At 35.5% G+C, this 19,257-nt stretch overlaps 1 protein-coding gene across 1 annotated transcript in view; it reads left to right on the forward strand.

The window, feature by feature from the left end:
- The first annotated feature begins 217 nt into the window (after positions 1 to 217).
- AEBP2 (AE binding protein 2) overlaps positions 218 to 19,257 on the forward strand; it is a 30,867-nt gene continuing 11,827 nt past the window's right edge. The window contains exons 1-4 of the mRNA XM_010087760.1: positions 218 to 423; positions 3,606 to 3,713; positions 12,219 to 12,405; positions 18,478 to 18,602. Of these exons, the coding sequence (XP_010086062.1) occupies positions 232 to 423; positions 3,606 to 3,713; positions 12,219 to 12,405; positions 18,478 to 18,602 (612 nt within the window). The 5' untranslated portion in view covers positions 218 to 231. The remainder of the gene's footprint in view (positions 424 to 3,605; positions 3,714 to 12,218; positions 12,406 to 18,477; positions 18,603 to 19,257) is intronic.

Consider the following 19,257-nt stretch of genomic DNA (forward strand, 5'->3'; position numbering starts at 1 on the left):
TTATACTGCCAAGTAAAACTAGCTGTTTCCTGACTATACATTTGTTATACTTAAGGTAATAAACCAGAATAAATAGTGAGTTTGTGTAAGATTTTATTTTCAGCCTGTCTAAATGTATCTGAAACAAAACCCCCAAGAGCTGCAATTTTTATTCGTTCTGTTAATGTGCAACGAATACGAACTTTCTCTTTTTTTTTTTTTTTTTGGTCTTACAGCATAAGCAGCACTATTATGGATGTAGACAGCACAATTTCCAGTGGGCGTTCAACTCCAGTTATGATGAACGGACAAGGAGTTCCTGCCTCCTCTGCAAAAAGCATTGCTTATAACTGTTGTTGGGACCATTGCCACGCTTGCTTTAGCTCCAGCCCGGATTTGGCAGATCACATTCGCTCCATACATGTGGATGGTCAACGAGGAGGGGTTGGTGTTACTTCTTGTTTTCTCCCTCTTTCTTGGTTGTCAATATTTTACACTTGAATGACAGAAGTAAATTTTATGTCTTAAAGTATCAGTTCCATAGCTAGTGCCAACTAAAGTTGGGCCTTCAGGAGTTTCATATTAGATATTCGGCTGTGTCTTTTGCATAGTTCACTTGATTTTGTGTTCTGTGTCTTTAATTGAATGCATAACTTTAGGAATGTAGTAAGTTCTTTTTAATAAATGGTTTGAAGCTTTCAGGTTTTTGATAGATATGCTGACTTCTAAATATTCTGAAGCTGCTGGTATATCTTTAAGTGCTTATATTTGGAATTCATTTTCTTAAAAGTACTAGTATACATGTTACCGCATGTGAACATAGGTGAAGTCGTATCTTGATTATTTTTACGAAATAAAGTTTTAAGTCTCTTTAGAGGTAAAATATATACAAAATGTATCATAGGGAAGATGTAAGACTCGTTGGCTTGAGAGTATAAAGTCTTACCAGAACAGCTCTGTCTGTAGTACTGATGGCAAGTGTACCTTCAATATAATTGCATCTATTATTTTTTTTTAAATTGAGATTTGTGCATAATCATGTATATTTCAGACTAATCCCTGGTCAAATGATGCAATTTCTATTGGTCTCACAATTTTAATGTTTCAAAACATCTTCCATTAGTGTACTTTCCACTCTGTACTTAAGTACCTGCCCCTTCCCAACCTCCCAAATTACCTTTGATGCCTGGGATATGTCATGTAAACTACATCAAACACAAGCAGAGTTGCAGCTCTTTAATTTCTTGGAGACCTAATATCAAATCTTAACCTAGAATAGTCATTATCTTTTGACTTTTTGTCCTGTCACTTCTCCAGATCTAAAATGTTAGGCCATTTCACTTTGAGTGAATGAGGAGACTTAAATAAAATGCTAATTTGCATTACCTTAATTAATTTATTGTGTAATTGTATCACTGATACAGCTGTGACTCCGGTTGTGTTTTACTATTTTTTGGTATGATTGAACTTTCAGGTTCATATTTGGTGATTATTTTTTTTTTCATTCCAAGCTCTAAGCAGGAATCATCCATCCAGTGAGCTGGCTTTTTACCCACCTGTGAGATGATCTCTCTAGTTCACTTCATAGGTTTATAAAAGTGTTACATGAATCCTGGATGAAACAATGAAATGGATGAGGTGTGTTGGTATCCTGTGGGCTTTCACAGAACTACATCTCCAGGGATCTTTGTTATCCCATCCATGATCCCTTTTGATTTCTTAAAAAAGAACTGGAAGATTTTTTCCAAGGTTTTTGGTGTTTTGTTTTTTTTTTTTTTGATAGTATTTCTGTTCACTTACATTCCATGTGACATGATTTGTGGATATTTTTATTTAGAAAATATTGGACTGTATTTGTCTTTCTGAAAGAAGAGCTTGTTGGAAGCACCAGGTGTCTAATAACTGTTGCATTCAGTTCACACTTTTTATCCCCCTACTGGAGTTGGTTTAGTTTTTGAAAAGATATTCAACTTCAAGCTATGGAAGGGGAGTGATCCTGGCTGTTTTGTTTCAAGGCTTTGGCTGCCACCTGCTGGCAAGGTGTTTAAGTGGTATTAGAAGTTATATTCTTGTGGTTTTGATTGGATTTCAGATATTACTCAAATACAGTGAATAAATTTGAAGAAAAATGGGAGTAGTAACTGCTTACTGAGAATTTAAAAGCAGTGTGATAAGCATCCTTGTATGGTAAAATATGTATTTTCAAGCTAATAGTGAGATAATGCCTCCAAACCAAACCAGGTAGAACCATGAAGAGCCCAGGAAGGTTTTGACAAAATAGTTTTATCTCCCAAAGATTTTTTTCAGAAATATTTTGGATTCAGCCTTTTGACAAGGGTTCCCAAGAAGCTTTACCTGGACTTCTGGTGGGTTGTTGTGAAACCAAATGCTTCTTTCTTGGAGGGATTGCATTTCTACAATCTGTGACTTTGTAGTAGTACTACTTGTTTGAGTCCCCTGCAGTCAGCAGTTGCTGATGAAAACATTTAGAAACTTATAGCTGTTGCAGAGCCAGGAATCTCGGCAATGCCAATTCTGTGGCTTCAGGGAGATCTCAAAACTGAGGAGCAACAGACATCAAAGGTTTAGGGGGCTGGGCCTTATGTGTCAGTAGGTCTGGATCAGACATGCAGTGTCTTCCAGCTTTGTATTAGTAAGCTGGGTTATCTGTATATTATACAGCAAGTACATAGCACTCCTATGGCTACTTTTTTGTTTTGAAAACGCAGTCTTGTGGAGATGGAGATTTTTAATCTCCAAAAGAGAACAAGAAACTCAAATCCAATTAGTTTCCCGCAGTTCTGAAAAACCTGTGTTATGGACAATACTATTCCTCGGGACTGTATTTTGCTGCTACAAATTAGGGCTGTACATCCCTTCACGCGCAGACCTGTTGAGGAAATTCTAATGAAAGGCAAGTTCATTGAGCCTTTTTATTCTCTCAGTTGTAGATGGACACAATGAAAGGAGAGAGAAAAGCAGCATGAGTAAGTTCTGCCCTTAATGCACTGTTGTGCATGTAACTGATCTGTACACTGGAATCACAAAATGCCCATAGACTTTTAATCCTCTGAGAAATTGTAACTTTCTTCATCAGGAATTGAGTATAAGGCCCTAACTAGTGATATCCAGTATTCCCTAATATACAGCCCTGGTATCTAAACAACTGTATTGTTATTAAAAGTTTTTACTTTTTCATGCTCAAAGAATAAAGTTATTACTTGCTTAAGAGAGTAAATTATTTTATTTCTATATCTGCTACCCAGAAAATGTAAATTTGTCATTTAGAAATGTTCTGTCTTAATATCTGGTGTATACAGATATCGAGTGCAAGTACAAACTCTTTATATTGGATGCTGTGGCTCTCAATTTGTGTTTATCTGCAGGGGCATCTGTTTTTTGATACTTTATTCCAGTGACCTGCTTTTCTGAATGCTTTTGTTTGGAATTATTTTTTCCTTGGTGAGATATAGGAAGTGTGTTGCAAAATAAATTTTTATTGTTCAAAATTTTTTTGAAGTACTTTGTATTGTGAAAATAAGCTTCTTTGCTAATCTGATTTTTTTTTTTTTTTTTTACTGATTTCTTTGTCTTGTGTAGACTTACCACATTTTTACTCTTATTAGGTGTTTGTTTGCTTGTGGAAAGGTTGCAAAGTGTATAATACACCTTCAACAAGTCAAAGTTGGTTGCAGAGGCATATGCTGACACACAGTGGGGACAAACCTTTCAAGGTAAGGTTCATTTTAAGATATATAATCCCTTATTTTGAAGAGTGATCCTATTTATTTTTCCTGATACATTATATTTAATTGAACGATGCCGTCACAGGAGGATTTCTTAAAAAGTATCCCGTGAGCTGAGCCTTCGTCTTTGCAATAATTGTGCCCAAAGGTCCTGTTCTGTTATGAAAAGAGGTGAAGATACCTTTATTGCTTCTCTGTCCCTGTTTCTTTTAATCTGTAAGTGGTAGGGGAGTCTAAAACTTACGTAGTGATGAAGTTGAATTTTTTGTGCATTTTCCAGTTGAGCTGCTTACTCTGTAACAATGAAATATGCATGCCTTACACTTTCACATTAAACTTTGGATTGTGCCTGATGGTGCACATTCTGTGCTTGACTAAGAGCTGGTTAACAAAATTCAGTTGAAACAAAGTCAGTGACTGTTTATGGTTAACCTCTCTGAGAATAATAAGGAAGTCAGGAATGCAGGACCGTTTAGCTGAGTATTTCCTGCGTAGTATTTTCTAACTTTCTCTTTCTTTCTCCCCCTAATCTGTACCTGCAATTCTAGGTATAGTAGTGTTTATCATTCCCATATCCACCAATCCGTTATTAATGAGTTGCTTCATCCTCTTATGGATACAGTTGGGGCAGTTCATAGCTGTCAGTCCTGGATCACTTGATGGTAAGTCCCACCCACACTACTTCAGACTGAAGTTCTCCTTCCATGTAGGATATGAAAATGAATTGGGGTGTTTTTTTTTATTAGGTGTAGGTAGCATTTGATGCCTTCCTCTCCCTCACCCCCTACCCCACCAAATTTTAGTCACTGTTTTTCCACTTCCCTCTCCTATCTTTCTTCTCAGGTAATATCCTCTGTTGTTTTTTGTTTTTTTTTTTTTTTTTTTTTTTTAAGGCAGTTTTATTACTAAAAAGACTTTTCTGTTACAGTGATGTCTTCCAGAAGTTACTACTTCTGCACAGCTTATAACAGTAGTTGTGATGGAAAACAAAACTAAACTCAAAATCTAGAGTAAAAATAGTGTGTTGCTGGTGAAAATGTTTTTTTAATAAAGGTTAGACTTTTTCCATACTGAACTGTGTAGTTTAGTCTGAAAATTTCTGACCAAGAGAGTGAATAACAACAGGAAATTTGCTCTTAAGGTTATCATATCCTTTATTCAAAGGAATAAGGTTAGCATGCTTTTGGAAACATAGCATAAGGATCATAGATCCCTGAAAGTGCAGATATGATTGTTTCAGCAGCTACCTTTGGTCTTCTCGGTTTGGAATTAAATATTTTATGTACATTGAAGTATAATGGCAAGCTTTGGTCTTGAGAGAAAGTCTTTCAGTTGGGGTAGTTTGTGTATTTACTTGGTCTAGATCAAAGCAGCTCAATTTTAGAGACATCAGGTTTAAAGGAGGTGGGCATAGCTTAGAAATACCAGTACTTTTGAGTGTGTCACAGTTACCTAGCAAAGTCAGTAAAAGTTGGTATCCCATTTTTTTTGGCTAGGCTGGTTACAGCTGAAGCCCTAAAATTTAAAATAATTGATTCCGATAGTAATTATTTTGTGTTAAATGTGTTGTTTCACCAGCTGATTTTCTGTACTTTCTGACCATGCTAAGGGAAAGAACAAAACACAGGTTAGGATTCCAGTAGTTAATCATCATGGCTCAGTGTGTGTCAGTGTAGCATTTTTTTCCTACAGTTGTCTTCAGTCCCTCTGTTTGTTTTTTTTACCTCTGTATTTCTCAATCTGTTCCCGGGGGCTTTGAATGGAGGATAATTGCGGTCTGAGTAGAATTTTGCAACATCTTTTGTTCCCCTGTCATTTACTATGAATATAGGCTTCAGGGCTCACATGAGGTAGCCAAGTATTTTAAGTGTCTGTGATAGCAACCTATTAATTAACTAGACCCCTTTGCTTGCTTCTTTCTCAAGCTTTTGAAATCTACTGTGATACAAAAACACTTAGTGTTGGATATTAGTCTTGATTGGTGCAAGAGCAGCCATTACTTATTGTTTCACACAGTCATTCCGAAACAGCAAATGTTTCCATTTGGTGCATTTAGCTGTTCTTACAAATTTTAATTGCTCACCTTTTAGGAAAAGCCGATTTTTTTTTTTTCAAGTTAAGATTAAGGAGCTCTTGTTCTTGATGATTATGGCAGCCAAAGTCTCTTCCAAAACCTAAATTACAGATGAAATTGCTGTTGCCTCCTGAGAATGCTCTTGGGTTCTATCTTAAAAAAAGGAATCTGTCACTTAGAGAACTTGCTGAAAACACCTAGTCATTCAGTGTTTTATTTTAAAAAGAAATAAACAATTAAAGATAGGATTTTTGAGGAAAGCCATAAAAGGCAGTGATGCAAATAGTACAGCTATATGCTGTTGTCTGAAGAACTGGCGTTCATTATGTTTTTAAGAAAAGCAGAGAATGTTAGCTAAGAAAGTGGCAATTAACACTGTGAAAAATTTACTTCTGTAAAGGTAAAAGAACACTATAATCCTTTAACAAACAGAGGAGAGTGATAAATACATGGCAGGTTGCTGTATTTCTAGTCCAAAAAAGAGACAAAAGCGTATTGTGAAGTTGAGAGACAGCTGGGGACTGTCTTGGGCATAAAGCTCTCCTTTGCATTGGAACTACTCTGTTGAAGGATACATCCCTGTCTTGTCACCCTTTTGTTTGTAAATGGACTTTATGTAGTTGTCCATTTTGGATTTAATTTTCTATTTTTGTGATACATGTGGTGGTGTCCTTTGATTAAAAGCTCTATCAGCTGTAAATTAGCTGCTGTGCTTTCATATGAAAAGGTCTTTGTGGATTTACCTGCCCTTTCCGTGCATTCACATAAAATACGTGACTGTGTAATTTGTCACAGAAATGAACCCACTTCTAAATTACAAAGGCAAAATGTTTCATATTTTCATAAGTTTCTCCTGTTTCTTCTGTTTGTGTGGTTTAGTGTGTCCACTCAGCGTTAATATTGCAATACTTGTGTCACAGGAAGGGTAAATTTGTGAGTACCTTTTTTTGAGACCTTTGTTATGGTCTCTCCGTTTTTGTGGGGCAATTTCCTGGGAGTGTATGTCCAGCTCATAAGGAGGAGACATTTTATATCTGAGTCATCTGCTGAACTAAGGAAAAAAAAAAAAAAAGATACCCTAGATGTTTGGGCAGAATTTAGGACCTCAGTTCCCCTTCAGTCGTCAGACTGCTTTTATGTTTATTCCCTCCCCTTACTTCTAAGTTCTTAATACTGATGACCTTGGGTTTCATGTGGAAGGCATGAATGGATTTTTTTTTGGTTGGTGGTTTTTTGTTTGTTTGTTTTTTGGTTTTGTTTTTTTTTTTTTTTGAGACTATAATCAGTAAGTTTCATTGTTGAAAAGTATCTTTTCCTAGGGCAGCTGCCAATCCCTCCACTAAAGAAAAAGTGTCCATTAAATGAGACATTCACTGCAGCTAGGTCTCAGTCTGTAGTCAAATGTGATGTCTGTAAAGCAGCATGCTTTCCCAATCCTACTTTGGCTGAACACCGTTTCCTAGATGCGTTTTTCTTGTCAAGAGGAGCAAACAAACTGGTCTTTCAGAATATCTTTCTGGTTGAGAATTTACCAGCCTTCTTTGGCCCACTACTGGGTATTTTTGAAGTTATGCTGTTGCACTTAATACCTGAAGTTCACTGCTCTTGTGCTACTTGAAGTTTTCTCTTTGCTTATTGCAGTCTGATTCTAGCCATCCTTACATCTTTTTTTTTTTTTTATTGTAGTCATTCATTTAATATAGGTATTCTCTCTCTCTGAAGACTTACAGTGTGTTCATGTTTATGTATGATTTTACATCCAGAGTTGAAAGAGAAAAAACATTCTTTTTTAGTTCTCTTATTACGTAGTTTTTGCAGCTTTATAGAAACTAGTGGAATGTTGTGGAGTGTCATCAACAGGTAGTGGTGGTCTTGTCGAGGGTTCAGAAACTTAAAAACTTTCAGGCTTTCAGAACATGTAGGCAGGTGGATCTAGAGGAGCAATCTGCTGAGTTAGAAAACTAGTGCTGGTAACTGTCTTTGGCAAGCTGAGAAACAATTTTTTCATTCACTTTATCTTTCTTTTCCTAAACTTGGCTTTTACAAATATTAAGTATTTGAATAGTTAGTGTGCTGTGACAGCCTGCATTTTCCAGCATGGTTTCTGGTACTCAATAAGTACTCTAAGTACTCCTTGCCAGGCCTTGTTTCTGTCCAAGGCATTGAAAGTTACTTGAAGACATCTCAAATGAACTCTTAAAATGTAGTCTAGGTGACTGAATAGATCATGTTAGGCACAATGAAAGGACAAAGGGTTGAATGAGTACAAAACAGTGGGAGTTTTTATGCAAATAATTATATATAGCAGTTTTCTGTAAATATAAGGTTATGTGTGGGTATGCTACCAACTGCTTTCATATACTGATTCCAGTGGGTATGCTCTTCATGTTTAAGATGGGTCATGAAAGGTTTGCTCATGTGGGTTGAATGCTTTCAATAATGCATGACAATATGCAGGTTCATTGGAGGCTTTAATATTTTGTTTAAAAGCAGGGAAGAAAGTAATAATAAAATGAAATTTGGTGCTCATTCTACCATGTGTAACTTCCAGAATTCCTTAAGGCGTGACTGCATTTGGTATGACTCTCAGTAGAGTAACACTTGTTGAAATCTAGAAGACAGCCAAGCAGCTTCAGTTCTCATTTGGAATTCATGTCTGTTACTCTTTTAGCAGAATATCTTCTACCCTTAGAGCATTGCAGATGCAGATAGAAAAGGTAAAGGCATTCTGCCTGAACATTTAGATGATGAGACAGTGAGAAGACTTATCCAGATGTCTAAAAAATTACTGTTAGATTCATTGGGAAAAATACACATTGAATAGTCTAAGAAGAGATTTGATTATTTTGAATTTAACAGAAAAAACCCATATCTTGCTAGATGTTCTTAATCCTGTTTGTTAAAGTCACTGCTGATTACTGCCCATTAATAATGGTGGGTATGGCTACACTGGAGAAATTAAATTTATTACTTGTTGACTTATTTTCTCTTGAAGTAACATATCCACCAATCCGGACCCAATCTATGTTATTTAAAACTGAGTGCCAAATTTTGAGATTTAGGTTTTGGGGGGAAAATGAAGAGATTGGTTTAAAGTTGTGCATAATAGTTGAGTTTGATTTATTAGAAGTCCTCTAGAGCTGTATAATTATTTGGTGGGAAGCTGATTTGGTGTGACTTACCGTCCAGAGATCCTGAAGTGACAGCCTGAACTGCTCCTTTATCTTTGGAGAGAAGAGACTTAACCCATTAGTAACGGATTGCTGGATATATTATTTTAGAGAGAAAAAAAAAGAAAAAAAACAGGTAAGATTTTTCTCCTCTTCTACTATTTCCTGTCTACTACAAAGGCATTCTGTGTCATCTTTGATGTATCAGATGTTGATTATTTGATGACATGATCAGGTAGTGTCAAACTACACAATATCTTGAACGTAATGGCTTCTGCAAATATTTCATACTGTGGTTGCAGGCTATAAATAGGGTTTCTGGAAAAAGATAATTTCCAGTTTCAAGTTACATATGTCGAAGATTTAAGGATGCTAGTTCAGGGCTTTTGAAAGTAAAATTCAAGTAGAGCAAGAAAAGTTAAGTATTAGCTTCTGTAGATGATCTAGAATACCTGTGATTGTTTTATTTGTACGTGTACATTTGTACATGACAAAAGTCAAGGTATGACACTGTAAGTCATACTGCAGTTTGTCGTAAAACTGTTTCCCATCTGACAAGAAATACAATTCATACAATTATTATGAGCTTCTGTTTTAAAAAGTTTTAAAAATATGCCTGACACAAAGTTGATGTGTTATTTTCAGAAGGTATTGCCTTTTGGTATTATACTTCAATAAACTTGGAATATGGTAATACATCCACTGTCAAGACTTTAGGTTATTTTTGACCTCTAGCAGGCACTGTCAAGACTGAAATCTTAATTTCTTAGTGTGATTGAACTTCAGGATGTGGAGGTTTTCTTTTTGCAGTCATTTCTTTTTTCTGTCAGTGTTTGTAGTTGTAGGATTACAAAGAGCTAGAAGCTGAAGTCAGGAGCACCTTAATGAAAGTTAAACCTAAGTTTAGATTTGTTGCTTAGTTTAGTTTAATGAAACTGCTTTTATGGGTGACACAGCTATTTTAAGGACCTAAAAACTGGAGAATCAATTATTTGAACTAATGCATGTGTGTATTTTACCCGTATCTGTTGACTGTGAGTTTGATCATCTTTAATACAACCAAGTGGGTCAGATTCAAGGTGAGGTTGGATGGGGCTTTGAGCAACCTAGTCTAGTAGATGTCCCTATCCATGGTTGGGGGGTTGGAACTGGATGATTTTTAAAGGTCCCTTCCAACTGAATCCATTCCATGATTCTGTAAGTGTAAATTTTAATCTTCAGTGTTAATTTGAAGTAATAACTATTGCATTGAGCTTACCATAGTGTAAATGACGTCAAGATCTTGAGTGTTTTGAATTTCATAGATGTGCTGGGATTTCTTACATTGTAGACCACTGCAGTGTAAATATACAATATTGCTATTGTTTTAGCATGGTAGATTATAGAGCAAGATAAAAGGTGTAGGCAGGTTTTTGGTAAAAATCTTCACAATTCTTAAGATACTTATTAGTGGGGGTGACAGGAGGAACAGTGTGAAGGATCCTAAAGCTTTATGTCAGGGAATTAGATGTTTGTGGTTAGCTCAGTACTTAGAGGAAGTTAGGGAACGTTTTTTGAAGTTTTCTTTTTTGTTCCCTTCAAACAAACAGAAACAAAAACAGAAAAGAGAAATAAAAATGTGAAAAAGTCTTTCTATTTTTTTGGCTTTTTCTGTCATAAATATATATATGTATTTTTAACCCTATGGCAAGTATTAAGTCCTTGGGGGTAATATATATATGTATTTTTAACCCTATGGCAAGTATTAAGTCCTTGGGGGTAACACAGGTTTTTCTCTTCATGGGCACTGTATTGTTTTATGATGATGATGATGGAAAAGCATTTGCTAGGTCTGATGTGGAAGTAGATTTCAATTCTGCAGCCACAGCTGTAAAACAACACGGTTGGGTTTTAGGGACAGAACATGCTGAATGGTGTTCTACTGCTGTTTTTTTTTCCTCTTTCAATCAAATGTGCAGGCTTGGGGCACATAATTTAAGAGCTTGCAAATTCACCCTTAATCTTCAGAGAAAATTTAGGACCATGTAAATAGTTGCAGCATTACTTATTCCCAGACTCATGTCGGAGCTGCCTCATCAGTTTGCTGTGAAGGAAGTGCTAGAGAAGAGAGGTACAGGTGAAAGAGCTGAGAAAGAGGGAAAGGAGAGGGAAGAACAGAACAAATGTAGAAGAAGGAGAACTTTCCAGTGGTGCAGAGTGGTTTCTTGCTTCTGGCTCATCAACTCATTTGCCCGACTACTATTCTCTGGACCAGAAGAAAAATTGATCATGTGGATACACAATTCATTGCAGCCAATGATGGAATGCATATCTTAAAATCACTTTTCTATTGCCCTTGTAAGCTCAGAGCACAACAGAAAAGCTTTGTGCCTCCCTCCCCAACAGTACAGTTTAAATACTCATTTTGCAAATGAAATAATTGTAAGTATAAACCAAATAACTATAAAATTACCAATAATAATTGTAGCCAGTACTAGCTTAGTTGCATGTGTCTTGTGGTTTCTGTGTTTCTGCTTAATTATTGTTGGACTTCTTATTATTTTTCTGTTTGAGAAAGATGAAGCCATTTTCTTTGAATAAGAACTTTCTTAAATACTTCTGAAGTAATAGTAGCATCCCAAACAAAATGTATAAATAATTGTTAATACAGCTTCCAAGTTACTGAACTTAGATTTTTAGACAGAACTACAAGATAGCTATTTATTGAGTTTTTATAGCATTTACAAAAAACGTTAGGCTGTTTCAGATTTAATATGGGTGAGGATTTTTTTGTTTTTACTTCTGCCTTGTGACAAGGAAGGAAGATGTTAGAGAATGTTACTGTTATCAAACACAGAAGATTGGAGAGCTGTTAAGAAATGCAGAATAACAATGCAATATTTTGAAAGACAAAGGGTGTTAGTCTGTAAAGGGGAAAGTTCTTCAGGAGTATTTATTTCCTGTGGGAAGATTTTGTCAGTACATTGTTTGAGATTGGTTTTATGCTATACAATATTATAGAATACAATATAGCATAGAAAAAGATGATTATACCGTGGAATTATTATTGAGAGTTATAAAGTTCAGATAGAAAGTTCTCTCAGATTATGCTTCTGGTTTTCTTTTTAAGAATTGCATGGTCACTGAGAATTTGTCTTCCTTTTAGTGTTTTGGAGCCTGAGCCAGAAAAGCCAAAGTGAAAGATCTGTCAAACTCCTGTAAATGAGTGCCATATAGCACACTGATAAAGTTATGTTTTTTTCTTATTAGTGTGTAGTTGGTGGGTGCAATGCCAGCTTTGCATCTCAGGGAGGACTTGCCCGTCATGTGCCCACACACTTCAGCCAGCAGAACTCTTCAAAAGTTGCCAGCCAGCCAAAGGCCAAAGAGGAATCTCCATCTAAAGCTGGAATGAATAAAAGAAGAAAGTTAAAGAACAAGAGACGACGATCGTTACGTAAGTATTTCCACAGATAGAAGTTCTTGAAAGTTTTGTCTTGGATAGGAACCTTCTCTTCAACATGGATGTTTCTCTGCCAATGTAGGTCTGGTAGGGTTGGTGATTTTTAAGTATTAGGGTGTTGGTATCCCTTGTCATGGGAGTAAACCAATTCCTGATTCTGTTTTTGTTCATTTTTAGGCTAAAGGATCTATGCATACAGTAAAAAAGATCAGTTTTCTGAGAGCAACAGTTTGAGTTTACAATTTGAAGAGACTTTTCACTTTAGTGTCACTTTTCGTTTACTAACTACATTACTGTTGGAAGATGTTCTGTTTAGTGATTATGAGATCTGAAGTTCAGTACTGCAGACAGAGATTGCAAATTCATATGAATCAGAGATGAAGGCATATTATATAAGCTCTCTTTTGAGCACAACATTTCATTAGCTTAATGACAGTTTTATGAGCATAACCAAGATCTTTTTAATCTTTCTCCACACAGTTATGTTCATTAAATTTATGGAAACCAATGTGTTGAGAAGTGTGATTTATCATTTAAAGTGAGAATTGTTTCCTCTAGCAAGTAATAATAATTTACCCAGTACCTTTTCTAGTCCATTTTGATCCAGTTGTTTGATTCCTGAGTTGTCGTAGCATCAGACTAATAACCATGTCAGATTTATTTAGAGATTCTAATGTACAGAAGTGTCTAAGACCAGGCAATTGTTAAAAAAATTAGCTTTGTTTTATAATTGCTTTGGATGTAAATCTCCAGCACTGAACTGATTATATACTAACTTTAAACTGTTACTAGATGCGGCTACATTTTACAGTACAGACATGTAAAAACCCATTTAGATTTTTTTTTTTTCTGATAGTATGTCAACAGCTGAAGAAAAAACTTCCATTAATTTTTACCTGTGGTGTACAGTATTGGAGAGAAGTGCAAGATATTTTTTTTTAAGAACCACTGGACCTGTTATATCTCATAGTGTACACACAAATGGGGCTCTGTTCATAAGGAGGCAGTTATTTTCGTCTTGTCTCCTGGCTGGCGGTAGGATTTTAGTGATGGAGTGCTGGAGAACTTGTGTTGCTTCACTCAGTCAGAAATTAGTCTTTTTTTTCCAGAACTCTTTTGTGGCAGAACACTTCACTGTGTTATTTTTCTTTTCCTGTGAAGAAATGCGGTAACTTGTGTTTTAAGGAACTGAAATTTATGAAGCAGTGGTCATGTTTCTACCTTGAATGCTAAAAACTCTGTCCTGAAAAGTTACAGTATCACCAAGAATTCTGAAAAGTATATTCCCTGTGTCTGTCTTCCGCACTGTGTGATAACTACACAATTCAGTGCTAGAAGAACCGTTATTAAGTTTATTCGTGGTTCTTTTGCCTTTTTTGGGGCAGGGGGAAATGCTTGGGTGTTCTTGACATATATGTGAGCAAATTATAACATTTAACACATCTTGAAAGTGTAAACTTGAAAAATTCCTCTAATTTTGACAGTGATTCAACATTCAAAGAAGGTAGAAAGCTATTTTTGTTCTTTTCAGAATTTGACTTTGTTGTGGTTTAGGCCCAGCCAGCAATGAGCATCATGTGGCCACTCGCTCACTCCTCCCTTCCCTTGGTGGGATGGGGAGGAGAATCGTAAGAAAACAAAGGTAAAACCTTGTGGGTTGAGACAAGGACAGGGAGGGATCACTCACCAATTATGGTCATGGGCAAAACAGACTTGACTTGGTGTAAAAGAATCAATTTAATTTGTTACCTATGAAATCAGAGTAGGATAATGAGAAATAAAATCAAATCTTAAAAAACCTTTCCCCCACCCCTTCCGTCTTCCTGGGCTCACCTTTGCTCCTGATTTCTCAACCTCCTCACCCCCAGCAGCGCAGGGGGTTGGAGAATGGGGTTTGCGCTTAGCTCCAAAGAGCTTTCCCTTTTGCTGTAGCGATCTATGTAAATCAGAAGGTTCAAGAAGGGAAGGCTAATAGGTCGTTTTGCAGTATCCTTTTAGTTCATCTTATGTAGTGAGAGAGACTTAGCTGAAATAGTTGCAGGTTCCTAAAGGATTATCTTGCTTTGTTGACCGTGTTACCCAAACAAAATATAGATATCTTAAATTTTGTCACTTCAAAATTTTCACTTTCAGAGACTCCTGAGTTGTATCTTGGCTTGCTTCTCCATGTTGATTTAGTTACGTGGCTGATTTAATGCATATTAATTCTGTTTTTCCCCCAGTATATGCAGAAGTAGTTTTTCAGGTTGGCATTTTATTAGTATTTGATGAATGTTACTGACTCACAAATTTCAAATCAGAGCTTTGTAATTAAAACTTTAAATTATATGCTAAGATGTTCTAGTCGTAATAAGAATTTATTGCAGAATTCTTGAGTGAATCTATGGCAAAGAATGTAATTAGTAAATATGGAAATGTTAATACCAAATACCAAACTGTAGTACTTCGATGGTCTGCTGTCTTGATCAAGTGTTGCACAGGAGGAAAAATGACAGCTGCTTGAGCAATTTTTTATCTTCTTGCCTTCTGAGACAAATGCAACGCTGGCTGTAGAGTTTTGCCTTAAGGCAAAAATCATCTGCAACTGAGTTGGGAACTGACTAGTGTAATGTATTTCTCCAGAGGGTAAGTGACCCAGAAATGTTTCCAAATTTGGTGGCATTTTCTGAAAATGCTAAGCAGTGGTAGCTTTTCTTTAAAACTTCGTGTGGTTATTGTTGATTAGGTGAACTTGATAAAGGGCTGATATAATTTTGCTTGTCTTTCTGTTTCTTAGTTCAGTTTTAGTTAGTGAGGTGTGCAAGTTTGTATATTTTGTCTTTAAAAGAAGAAAGGGGGAGGGCGAGGCCCCTTATCTGAGAAGCCAAAATAACAGCATAAAGTATTTTCAGCCCAGAGTATGTAGAGCTATGAATGTAGGTTTGTATTTAGATACTTTAAAAGTGTCCAAAAGGAGAGGTACTGAACGTATGTACTAGTTTCTCTGCAAGTTAGGTTACAAGAAATTACAGTAAGTGGCTGTAGACCAAGATGCTATTTGATAGTGTACAATCTGTTTAAATCGCTCACAAATATTTGTTTGATGCATCATGTGTTTGCATCACAAAACAATTTTTCTTCTGAAAAAAGTGTTGTCAACGTGTTCCTTATGCCTCCTCGTGGTTTGATTAGACTGACTTTTTTTGCAAGATGTAAGTGGCTTACTAAATATTTATTGGCAACCAATTGCCAATACATGATGCTGTTGAAGCATCCTTGTGTATAAATTCTTATCAGTTTAAATGCAGCAAATCGATAAATTTGCTTCCTCTATATATACTTATTTTATATCTGAAGGTTAACACCCTTCTGAGAGACATTAACGCATAAATAAAAAAGGAGACTTTACTGTAGCTTTATGTGACAAGAACGTGATCTTCTAACTTAGACTAGAAAGAGAATTCTTAATGTTAGTTGATTTTTTTTTCTTTCTTTTTGCCAATTTGCATTTCTTTTTTTTTTCCTGTCTGTAAACAGTATGTGTTCTTTTAAGTTTGGAAATTAGTACTTTTATAATGAAAGTTTGTTCTACTATAGGCACCCTTATAGCTGGTTACATTAGTGGTGCTGTAAAGACAGTCTGATTTGTCTCATAAATTTTAATATTGCAGAGTAATTCAGGATTACAGTCAGTAGCTTGCTTTCTCTTCTGGATAGCCTTAAACTTATTCACTGTTCCATGTAGTCTGTCATTTAGAGGTATAGAGCCAAACGTATTGAAAGTGTGTCTCTATAAAGTAAGTCATAGTATTGCTATTCTGAAGCCACCTCAGAGTTTTGCAGAATCTATGGTGTTGATATTCACAATATTGTCACTTGCTTTCCCAATAGCAAAGATGATGCTATAGTTATTAACAAGTATGACAATTGAGTTCACTGGAGAAATGTAAGCGAGATAAGGAAACTTACTGTTCATGGAATTTACAATAAGAATGTTAGTTACATGAGACTTGGAATTTAATTTAGTAGGCTACTGGTATGAAGATTCTAATTTATTGGACTTAATTAACTAGTGAGTACTTAGAACTTGTATTGAGCAGGAAGGGAGACACTTTGAAAATGGTATTGAGGGAATAGATTTAAGATGCGTAGAAGATAGGGCATTAACGCTTGGTAAGAAATAGATAAAACTATTCATATGCCTTTGATAAATTGTTTCCCTTCTGTTGAATGTTATCCAGTGGTAAATCCTGAAGAGATTTCCTGTGTGAAACCAGAACCAAAAAATTGCGGTTGTCTTTTCCTTTCCACCCTCCTTTCCTTCCTCCTTCATATTTATTTATAAAATATTTATATGCTTGCATCACTGACCACCTGCAACATGAGCCGAGGTTCTATGTTGCCACTTAGAGTGAGAAAACATTTCAGTGGGATGATTGCCTAATTGGCAGTATCCAGCTGAGATAAGAGTAAGGACAGAACATAATGTACAGATGAATGCTTAACGACAATTAGTCCCAGGAGTGTAGCAAATACTAGCTTTAAGTGGGATTTATAGTTTGTTTTGAAATAATGGATAGATAATCTTGGTGGAAAGAGATAGAGAAATTGTTTTAAATGAAGATGACAGAACTTTGTATCACTGTTTTTGCAGATTACAGGATGATATATAGTTGATAATATAATATCAAATCCTATTCTTAGTTTTAATTTCAGTGTATTTATAAAGAGAATAATTGCTCTCAAATAAGGCTTAAAAACTCTGAATACTTTGATACTGTATTTCCTTGTGTAATTTTACTATAATATATGGTACATTTAAAAAATTTTTTGTGAAGTATTTCTAACCATATGCAAATATGGGCCTAGTAGCAGTTATTTTTTAGATAAGATACTTGTAGTGTGGAACTGATGGACCTTCTTTACACTCCAAATCAGAATTAAATTATTTTTTACTGTTCAAGAAAAACTTAACTATGAAAGTCCTTTTCTGAAAGGGAGAGGGCTTTGGCTTTATTAGTGCATGCTGGTTTTAGACTACTTATAAAAATATCAGGTGGATGTTAATTGCACTTTGGTCATTATAAATTGCAGTGTAGTATGTTATGGAGTTGGTGCTGCTTGTCTAGAAAATAATCTGTTTACTAATAATCAAAGAACATGGAATTACAACTTTTACATCAAAAGAAACATCTAGCAGTGTGGAGTTCTTCATATGACTACTCAGCATTATTACTCCTTGGAGATCAAAAAATTATTGATGAGCTAGTATTGTCTGTATATTCACAATAATTCTTAATTCTTTGCTTTGTGCTCTACTACAATACTAAGCAGTTTTGTTTTCAGTGGCATTGTTAATCTCTTTGCAGAATGCCAGTATTCACTGGAAGTAGCTGGGTTTTTTAGTGGTTATAAATTACATCAGAGCAGATTGTTTTTAATAAAGTTAAGAAATAAGGTATGGGTATAATTTTGCTTTTAACATGTTGATTATATGCACTATCATGTTTTGAAGTACTTTAATACTATTTTTTAAGAACTCACAGCATTGACATTGAAGCTATTGACTGTGCTGTGAGGGTGAGTTGGACAGTTAAACATTACAGCCTAACTGAGCTGTTTTTGCATTAAATTAGAACTCACATTTATTAATGAGTTCTGGGTTTAGTTTATTTGTACTGGGACTTCTTTTTTTTCTATCTTTTTTTTTTTTTTTAATGTTATAGCAATGGATGTTCCCAGAGGTACTCAGCAAAGTTAATGAATTCTTAATTTTGAAGTTTAAGAAAGATTAGAATTAAATTGAAACGTAAAAAAAAAATAATGAGCAAGTGTAATTCAGTTAGTCAAAATAGCTTTTTTTGTCTACAAGGAATATGGTTTGACCAAACTCAAATCGATTGTACCCCTCTTGGAGTAATTTCTTCCTTTCAGTTAAATTAATGTTCACAACTCTTTGACAAGGTAGTGCTACTGCCATAATGATAAATGATTTACTAATGACACTTCAGACTTATTTACATGCTTGAATGTGTTTGAATGCTTTCAATATGTGGAACGTTAAGGATCTTTTTTCTTTTTTTCTAGCAAGACCTCATGACTTCTTTGATGCGCAGACACTGGATGCTATAAGACATCGAGCCATCTGCTTTAACCTCTCAGCACATATAGAAAGTTTAGGAAAAGGCCACAGTGTTGTATTTCATAGTACTGTAAGTATATATATTATGCATTGTTTGTTTATCTATGTGTCTGAAAAATCGAGTACTTAGATTTCTGTTCTTCTCTTACTGATGTACGCATTTAATGAGAAATAAGTGACAGTGGGTATTTTACAAAGTTTATGCATTTCTATTAGTATATCAACTTTTTAAAAGTAGTGATAGTTGTTCTAGCTCACACTTTGAATAGCTTGCAGGAGGAAATGGCCTCAAGTTGCGCCAGGGGAGGTTTAGGCTGGATATTAGAAAAAATTTCTTCACTGAAAGAGTGATCAGGCATTGGAACAGGCTGCCCAGGGAAGTGGTGGAGTCACCATCCCTGGAGGTGTTCAAGAAACGTGTAGATGTGGTGCTTAGGGACATGGTTTAGTGAGTTAGGTGGTGTTGGGTTGACGGTTGAACTTGATGATCCTTGAGGTCTTTTCCAACCTTAATGATTCTATGATTCTACTCTATTCTATGATTCTATGATTTTCTGATACACTTGGGGAAATATCTAACAGCAAGTATGTGTTGCAGAAAAATTCGGTTTTATCTTCTAAATAAGAATGCAATTTGGATGGCATATTCATAGTTATGAGTGGTAGTGCTAGTTTATCACAAGGAATATTTTGAGAGTAATTGTATAACTGAATATTTAAAGATG

This window comes from Pterocles gutturalis, unplaced genomic scaffold (genome assembly GCF_000699245.1).
Source record: "Pterocles gutturalis isolate BGI_N339 unplaced genomic scaffold, ASM69924v1 scaffold24596, whole genome shotgun sequence".
Classification (NCBI taxonomy): Eukaryota; Metazoa; Chordata; class Aves; order Pterocliformes; family Pteroclidae; genus Pterocles; species Pterocles gutturalis.